The sequence below is a fragment of the Polyodon spathula genome, chromosome 8 (assembly GCF_017654505.1).
Source record: "Polyodon spathula isolate WHYD16114869_AA chromosome 8, ASM1765450v1, whole genome shotgun sequence".
Lineage (NCBI taxonomy): Eukaryota > Metazoa > Chordata > Actinopteri > Acipenseriformes > Polyodontidae > Polyodon > Polyodon spathula.
Genome location: NC_054541.1, coordinates 40,118,023 through 40,127,305, shown reverse-complemented (window position 1 = coordinate 40,127,305; position 9,283 = coordinate 40,118,023). Strand labels below are relative to the sequence as shown.

Here is a 9,283-nt window from a genome sequence, read left to right as displayed (position 1 = left end):
ATACTGGTGTTTACTCTGGTTAAGAGATACCAAGAGGAATGGTAAATTGTCCAGCGATATTTCCGGCGACTTTAGAAAGTCTAAATTGTGACATCCTAAGATTTTGCGTGGTTTCTCTAGCGACCTCCTGCTTTGGAGCTGGCAACACTGGCTAAAACTGCTGTCCTTACAAACTTTAAAAAAAAAAAGTGACCGACTTCCTCAGCTGTCCTGACAGGAACAACTCGTGGTACCTTTGTGGGCACTGCGCATAAACTTGCCTGCACTGAACGGAAGTGAAGTATTTATGAACAGAGCAGTTCCGGTGTGCAGTTCAAGGCGTGCAAGTAAGAGTGAAGAGAGCGGGATAAGTATGCTTTTTAAATATCAAATGATATGTGCAGTTAATTTAGCATTTTAAACAAATCCACAGTTAGTATTTGTATTTGTAATTAATACAGATCTTCTTAACACTTTGAATATTAGTAAAGGTGCCATTCTTATTACCGCATCCCTAACAGTATAATTTGCAGTTGGTGCCTTTTTAAGTAAAATAAATGTACCTACTCTTTTCACGACTGTTATTCTATTTTAAAATTGTATTTTGTTCGGACTCGCAATAGTTATTGTACAAACTCCAATGTGTATATGCATGGCAGATTTTTTTTTTGTGGGTCTGAGGTTTTTACCTGCGGGCAACTTGCTGATTTGTACTTTTTTGTAGTAAATTGTTTTTGTTTCTGCATCCGTAATTGCAAACAAACAAAATAACAAAAGAAACAGTATGTTCAATAATCTGCATGGCCGAATCTCTCTCCTTCTTCTATCTATATCTCTGGAGGTTGTGTGTACTGTAACTATAAGATTTTTCAATCTTTAAACTATAGCAAACAAGGTGTTCGTGTATTTCCAGATGACTTTACAACAGAACCACTTCTCTCTTATCTGTTGCTAAAAGATAGTACAGGTTAAGCTTTTATGTTTATAACTGCGCATATCTTTTAGCAATGTATTGTACTGTTTTCACCAGAAATGACACCGGTAAAAGATGGGTCAGGACCAGACCTTATTGACAGGACAATAAGAATGAGAAGGGAGGAGCAAGCAAGGAAGGTGGTCTTGGCCTGGGGTATTCTGAATGTCTCCCTGGCGGGAATGATTTACACCGAAATGTAAGTTAATTTCCCATAAATTAATACATAATGCTTTTTTTTAGGTATAGCTGTATATAAGAGCAGTGACAATGCAAGTGTTGCTGTTTGAAACATGTCGTAGCTTTTTGACTGTACAGAAAACAGCCCTATATTTTTGCAGAAATTCATGTGGTTGTTTGTGAAAGGACATGGAAAGTGCTTGTGGTATCCCCTTAATCATTTACAATTAACAGTGCTAAATCCCCACCCAAACAAAAGGTGTTTTCTTTCTTTACAGGACTGGGAAAATGTTGAGCAAATACTGGAACATCACCTACTGGCCTCTTTGGTATATAGGTAAGCTGCGTCTTTATCGGGTTACTTTGTATTTATATTTAAACAGCTGTGTACAAGAAGAAAATTACTTTCCTTGGTTGTTATTATTATTATTATTATTTATTATTATTAATTTTATTTCAATCCAACAGAGTTTGCCCTTGCCGCTTTGTTCAGCCTTAATGCCTTGTTTGATTTCTGGAGATACTTCAAATACACAGTGACTCCTTCCAGCTTGGTTGTGAGTCCTGAACAGCACAGACTACTCGGTCTCAGGCACTCAGGTGGGTGTCATCACATTGTAACTAGATTGGAAATATGCACATCTCTAATTCAATGTGTTATACATTTTAGTAAAGTTGTAATTGTGTGGAAGTATTTATGCTTGCATTTTTTTTTTGGTTTAATTTTCCCATAGGCATACAGGCATCTCCTCCTCAGAAGCCAGAAAACCAAGAGAAACCTTCTCCTACACAGTCCTCCCCCGTTCAAGGCCAGAGTGTGCTGAGTTACAGCCCCTCCCGGCCACCCAGTGCAAGTCCCAAGTTCGCCCCAGGTTGTATAACAGGATACAGCCCTCCTTTGCAAAGTCCTTCCCCCACAGGCAGTGGCTCATACTCCTCGCCTGTGGCCTATTCAGCAAGCAACAGCTTTAGCAAGGTACATGTCACAAGATCTGTTGAAGACGTAGCTTTAGGTTGAATAACTATGGTATTACAATTATCTCTGTAAAGTGCTGAACCCTAAATAATTGTATTATTAGATGGATCATACTTTTGAAGTAGAGCTCGCTAAAGAAATGTGCCTGATTAAAGCCCTAGACTGTTAACAGTATTATGATTTGTTAGCATTTTGCATAGGTAGACTGCCCTGTTGCTCAGGAGGGTTTTGATTTTATTCAGACTACATTTTGGGGTCTTTATACTTCAACTCTTAAATGCACTTCTAAAAAAAAAAAAAAAAAAAAAAAAAAATACACTTAACCATAGATGTCTTTTCCATCTAGGTGGTGAGCTATAGCCTGACTCCAGGTTCTCCTCCATATCCCAGCAGTATTGGACCAGCAGAAGGCTCTAATCTTCGGTCTCGCTATCGCACTTCACCCACTGTGTTCAAAACTCCTGGTGGGAAAGAGGATTACATGGCAGACCTCAAATCACTGGAGATGTTCCTACGTTCTGAAGAAGAGAAAAGGCATCGCAGCCAGCTCGGTCAGAAAACCTTTTTATATCATAACATTTTGTTTAAAAGCATTCCTCCATTGCAAAAAGGTTTAGGGAATGCTCTTTAATTTTGATAATTCATAGATTTGTAAATGAATATGTAATGTTACATCGACATTATACTTTAATACAGTGCTGAGAACATGAGTGCCTGTTTGCATCGCTGCATGTTAATAATAACTGCTTTTTTTATCTTCAGGAAGTCCAGAGTCTGTTTCCCCTTCAAACAGTCCAACATTCTGGAATTACAATCGCTCTGTGGGAGACTATGCTCAGACCCTAAGGAAGTTTCAGTACCAGCTAGCCTGCAGGTCCCAGGCTCCTTCAGCAAACAAAGATGAGACTGACCTGGGGTCCAAACATGCTGCTGAAGAGGTAGGTTTTGAGAGACATGAGGAAGGAAAAAAAAAAAAAGGGGGTTTCAGGGGCGTGATGAAACTAAAAACATTTCCTTGTAGTGCAAGTCAATCTATCTCAACTAGGCTCCTTGGGCATGTAAATGATTTGCAAATATTTAGTAATGAAAATAGAATAGTGTGTAATGTCCAATTAATGGCTTTCCAGGTTATATACAATAGTTGAACTTTTTGTTAATATAGATAGAACAAGTAAAATGACTCCAGCATTAATATCAGGAGAAACTTCACAGTTTCCTTAGCAGATCAGTTTTAGCTAATTCATCATTTAAAAGTTTTAAATAATTAAATTTTGTTTATACTTGGACTATTGTGAAAAAACCTTTGCACCTTTTTTTATTATTTTAAAGGTCTGGGCCAGGGTTACAGTGAACCGTCAGCTGCTGGATCGCATTGATTCCTGGACTGCCAAGCTCAGAAATGTAGGTAACAGTTATTCTCTCAAAAATCTGACAGCCCTATACAAGACTGAATATAAAAAAGCACATCATCAGAACCTTAAAAGTGTATAAAATGGTTATTGATCTTTAGTGTACTGTCTTCTTTTGCAGTGGATTAATGAGACTATTCTGGTTCCTTTGGTGAAAGAGATTGATTCTGTGAATACTCTGCTGCGGAGAATGGGGTGCCCTGAACTGCAGACTGGAGGTAATGACTAGCTTGGTGTAATTGGGTAAAAGTAAAGAAAGTGTAAATGATCCTTGTTTCCCTCACAATACAGAGCTAGTCGAGAACCAGTAGGGCAGTAAAATCATTTCTTATACAGACTATGCTGTTGGACTTTGCATTTGCTAAGTTGTTTCTAGGGGTCTTATCAATTAAAGAGTTGATTGAAATATACTGACTGCATGTTTTATTTCATTAAGCTATTTTGCAACTTGTCTAATCTTCTGCATATGTCTTTGTAGAGGCCAGTATCAGTAGTCTTAAACAAGCAGCCCTTGTCAAAGCATCCTTGATCCCAACATTGAATGCTCTTGTGCAGTATCTGGACATCACATCTAATCAGGAATATCTGGTGGAACGAATCAAAGGTAAGGGATTTCTGCCTTTAGTGGGAAATAAATATGGGTAAACATGTCGACCACAGAAAAAGGCCAATGCTGTTTGAGTTCCTTCATAAGGTTTTTAGCCATAAAATTTTCCTTGGACATCCTTTTTTTCTTTTTTAGTTGGTACATTTTGAAGCCCTTTCAAATAATGTCACGCCTATGATTTTTGACGTTGATTGTCCTAGAGAAACACACACTGACATGTGAAAGTTTTACTGTTGAGCAATGTGCTGTCCAAGTTTAATCTTTTGGTCCCTTAGGTATTCATGTTAACCCTTCGTCGGCAACAGTATTTAAGCACACACAGAAGGTGGGAAGGGGTTCAACTGCACCCTACATTTATAATTCAAAGCAAAAGAACAACGCAAAACATGGTTTTTTTGGAAGGCTCTATATTGAATAAACATTTTTGTATAGTGCTAAGCATTTTTTAAATATTTAAAAAAAACTACAAAAATAAGTATAATATTGTACTTGGAAACGCATAATCTTGCTTCATTATAAAGTCGCTTTGCGGATAAACAGCTTCTGTGGTTTTGTAAGAAAAAAAACAATGCACAGGGAATTTGCATGCTTAACAAGATAAAAAGAAAAAGAATACCAATTCAAATAGTGCGCTTATCAGGCATCAGTTCTATAAGTCAGGAGAGGATGCACATTAGTTGTAGCCTAATAAATGAAACATGTCTGTTTTGCAACTCGCACAGCTGTTTTTCAGTAATTTCCCGTAGGAGGTAATAAGCAGGGTAGTGTAAATGCTATATTTTAAATAGTGCTGGAAACATATGCATTATGCACACACAGATGCTCATAAGAAATTGATTTACATGGGGCTAAAAAAAATGAATCTATAGGGCTAAGTCAATCATTTTAGAAGTGGTACATTTTTACCAAATCTCTCCCACCTCCCCTGCAAATCTCAGAACTGTATTTTGCAAATAAACAGGATCTGCACACAGACTATACAGTATAAAAGACACACCATTTTTGTTCCCTGAAGGTGCAAATGCACCTCATAAAATGACTTGGTGCACTTTAAAGAAGGAGTACTTCTGTTTCCTGGGTCGGACAAGGATGTTCTTGGTATCAAAATAAAAGTAAGTGATTAAAGTTGAATCGCATGGGAGGATATCCTGCAATCTTTACAGAGCTAGGAGATATGTGCATAAACATGGTGGGGTGCCTTTGCACCCTTTGCTTACGAAGGGTTAGTAAGGTTTTGGCCCAAACTTGGAACTTTATACTGGCAATACAGTAAGCTGACTCAGTTTACAATGCATGCAGAGTCCTATGTTTATTTGGTCTTTCCTTTCCCTTCCAGACTTGGCACATGGTGGGTGTATGAGCTCATTTCGATGGAATGGAGGAGGTAATTTGAAGGCAAGGAAATGGGACACTGACCTGCCTACAGATTCTGCAGTAAGTCTTGGTGAATACTCCTGACCTGTTATAGCAATTCACCTGAGTCAAGGCTGCATTTCCTTGAACTGTTCCTGTTTAGTTGGTTATGATTTCCTGGAACCAACTCTTACTTGGTGAAGAATAGTATATTATTTTAATTAGCTTTTTATAGATATCCAGATAACTAGTTAGCACCTAGTCAGAAATGGGGTATCTCTGATTTTGTATTTCAGATAATTATGCAGGTGTTGTGCACTTATCTGGACTCGAGACTTCCTCCTCATCCCAAATACCCTGATGGAAAAACATTCACATCCCAGCATTTCATACAAACACCTGACAAACCAGGTAAATAATGTGAAGAAAGAAGTTAAATATGACAAACACAAGGTCGGTCATAGTACTAATTGCTGTGTGTGTTTATTTGTATTTATTTTAAATAGATATGTCAAATGAGAACCTGTTTTGCATTCATCAAAGTAGTATTAACCCTCCACACTACCAACTCATCTATCAGGGACACATCTACAATCTTCCAAAGGTAAATGCTTTTCACTTAGTTACACAGTGACAAATACGTTTTTTGTCCTATAACTTTGTGGTGTTAATGAATGCATTGTATAGCAGTAACTTAGCTACATGCCTCCATCTTCCATGTTGGAACTTTTATATTTCCTGGTTTAACCCTTTTAAGATACAAGGGACATGTGTGTCCCACAAAAATAAAGTATGCTAACATTCTTATTTTTTTCAATGAGATGCATGAAACAGGGTTTAGAATGTAGTGACAGGTTGTATCTGGTCATCCAATTTGTCAGTTTCCTTGTGATACCGGAGTCACTGTCAAATGCAGTTAAGAAGAAACCGTTTGAACAACCACTCAATTCCTTGTGTACCTTAAGGGGTTAATATGCCTTCCCTTTAATGAAAGCAGGAGATTATAAACAGTCTAGTGCATTTTATCGTAAATAAACATGTTATGGCTTTGGTTAATAAAGTCCCTATGTGTAGCGAACTTAAACTAAAATGAACAATTGTGGCAGCATTGCAATTCTAGCAACATAAAAAGGAGGCCAGATGTGGAGACAAAGGACCCTTAAGCACCCTATTCGAAACACCGGTGTAATTTGGGTGGACTAGATGAACACTACTAGTTCTGTCTAATTTATTTTACAGGGTCGAAACAATCTGTTCCATACAGTCCTTATGTTCTTGTTTGTTGTAAAGACCAAGGAATCTGGAATGTTAGGGTAAGTATGGAAATACGACTTCAATGTAACTTGTAATGGTTATAATGATGGACAATACCTGACTCAGATGATATCCAGTTAACATTTCAGTTTTATTTTGGATGTATATCTGCAACACAGGCCGTTCATATAGTGCTGTGGTTATTTCCCTTTCCCTATAAGGATTGCCATAAACAACCCACTGATCCCTTCTGCTGTCCTTATTCATGGAATAACTTGTACTTTCTGCTGTAAGGGTAAAACAAGATGCCACAGTTACATTTTTATTTTTATCTAGAGAACCGCACATCTAATAGTAATAACTGTTTACCACATTCTTTACCATTAATTAGTTTTGGAATTGTGGATATATGGATGCACATATGTCACCGTTACAAGCAACTAAAGTATAAGCATATTTTAAAATACCACTCACACATCTAATGTACTATAACATGCTTCCCAGGACAACCAAAAGGCTGCTTGCCTATACAGTAAAAAGTTGGTCTGTTAACAATCTGCAAATACTGAAATTAATATTTACCTAATTTCTGTACTCTATTGTATTTATCGGGTTCTTTATTGGTTTTTCTTTTTCTGTTCTTCCTTTTTACAGAAGGGCAAATCTTGGCCTGTCTGGAGTAAACATCCTGTGGATATTTGGTGACTGATGTACTCTGTGCTGCTGTTCCTGAGTTTGTGTCATTACTTGTCTTTAGTAGGTGGATTATAATCTGGATTCATTGTATGAGTTTGTTCTTGTGATCATAAAGCACAAAGAATGCTGTTAAGTATCTGGGGTCAGTTTTAAGATAAAGAACACTGCAGATTTTCAAGGCAGAGCTTTCTGATGAATTAAAAACTGACCTCAAAAGCATCCATTGAAAGCTCTAACTGTCTGAAGTAAACAGTATGACTCTTGTAGTACATTATTGCTATATAACAGGATTTATACCAATGTATAGTATTCTGCAACCTACTGACTTTGGGCTAGATTCACAAAGCTATTTACTCCAAATCACATTTTTCAGAAAGGAAAAACACAATAAATTTAACTAACAAGAAATAAACAACTTACTTCAGGGGCTTGTAAGTATGTGCAATGTTATGTTTTTCCTTTCAGAAAAAGTGTTGAGTGTTATTGGTTAATTGCTCTGATGGGTTACTTCCACATGTGAAGACATAAATGAAAGGTTTTCTTGCCATTTTAAATGCCACTTTTATCCAAGATTTCAATGAATTATTGCTTTTCAGTAGTTTAATATTTGTATATATGAATGTAACTTTTACACGCTACTGGTATTTAGTATATTTATTGTATAGTTCAAGTACACCCATTTTCCTTAAGGAATGAAGAGAAATGTAACAATTTGATTTGAAGATAACCATAGGTCTGTTGTTAATTTAGATTTATTTTTTAATAACGGAACTGTCAGTCGGATCTGAGTTAAGAACATTTAAAAGTGGGTGATGTAAATTCTTGTTTTAAGAAACGTATGTTTTATTTGTCCTTAGTATTTTAAGGAAAGCTTCATACATTTAGCACTGACGGAAGCAGACTTTTCTAGAGAACAGTATCATTTTTTTTTGTTTTCTATATGGAAACTTAAACTGAAACTCGGGTACTATTGAACTTGAGCTGCTTACAGTTTGTTTTCTTTCTGAAGTTTTATCTGCTTCAACATAAAACATACAAGTCTGATCACACCAACTACAATACATGGGATGGGTTTGTTTGCTGGGTTAGTATCAAATATATATTGCCAAAAAAAAAAAAAAAAAAAATGTAAACCACTTTGGAAATCAAAGTTCAGTGTCTGGTGTGGATGGGGAAGGCTTAAACTTTACTTTGCAGTTTCTGTTGAACTGCTTGGGTCCTCTTCTGTTTGTGGAGTTTTCTAGTGCAGTTTATTCAAAATAATTTCAGATACTGTCATGAAATTGTTTAATCTCTGTGTGAACTTTGCTTTCATTGTATTAACAAAATTGCAACTGAAATAAGCATACCTGCATCAAACCTATTTTTTTCTATTATTGAACTATTTTTTTTTAAATAAACACTCAAACAGTATTCTGTCTTGTAATGATAAAATTGCAAACTAGATGTATGTTCATTAAACATGAGTGAACAGCCATGTGGTGCCTTTTCAGTGTTTTCATCATCTAAGACCTATGTGCTTGGTGCAAATAGGAGTTCCAGGTACCTGTATACAAGGTTATGCTGTGGAAGTGTTGGTGTATGTACTTATTCAGCCTTATTCAGCTCGGTTAATGTACCTTTACTGAGTACTGCCACTGGGTGTCGATGTACTACAGAAAAACACTTCTTACCAACTAATATAAACTGGAGTTTGTGCACGTGGTTGTCACTGATATTTTTACTACTTGCTAAATATACAATACGTTTTGCAAGTCATGACATTAGCTATTGCTAGCATTTGCATGTGAGCTTGGGTTTAAAAGGCCAGCATATGTTTACATTGAGTGATCTAGAGGTAATTCTATTTATTTATT

The 9,283-nt window shown here is 36.6% G+C and overlaps 1 protein-coding gene across 2 annotated transcripts; it reads left to right on the top strand.

The window, feature by feature from the left end:
- Window positions 1–294: 294 nt before the first annotated feature.
- Window positions 295–8,901, top strand: LOC121319951 (transmembrane protein 209-like). Of its 2 annotated transcripts, none has more exons than XM_041257948.1 (15): window positions 295–350; window positions 1,010–1,151; window positions 1,411–1,469; window positions 1,601–1,732; window positions 1,867–2,108; window positions 2,455–2,659; window positions 2,871–3,046; window positions 3,438–3,509; window positions 3,639–3,735; window positions 3,996–4,121; window positions 5,461–5,558; window positions 5,774–5,888; window positions 5,984–6,081; window positions 6,717–6,790; window positions 7,386–8,901. In XM_041257948.1, exons 2-15 carry the CDS (start codon window positions 1,012–1,014, stop codon window positions 7,438–7,440), a joined length of 1,689 nt encoding a protein of 562 aa, XP_041113882.1. In that variant the 5' UTR covers window positions 295–350; window positions 1,010–1,011; the 3' UTR covers window positions 7,441–8,901. The 2 variants fall into 2 exon arrangements, with proteins under 2 accessions (XP_041113882.1, XP_041113883.1); XM_041257949.1 differs by having other exon boundaries at window positions 299–326.
- Window positions 8,902–9,283: the final 382 nt, after the last annotated feature.

What these genes read in the sequence shown, in the direction of transcription:
- LOC121319951 (XM_041257948.1), top strand. Translation starts at nt 1,012, where the DNA reads ATGACACCGGTAAAAGATGGGTCAGGACCAGACCTTATTGACAGGACA. An exon ending in ACTCGGTCTCAGGCACTCAG is followed by an intron (nt 1,733 to 1,866) that starts GTGGGTGTCATC and finishes ATTTTCCCATAG; the next exon opens with GCATACAGGCATCTCCTCCT. An exon ending in CCCTGAACTGCAGACTGGAG is followed by an intron (nt 3,736 to 3,995) that starts GTAATGACTAGC and finishes ATGTCTTTGTAG; the next exon opens with AGGCCAGTATCAGTAGTCTT.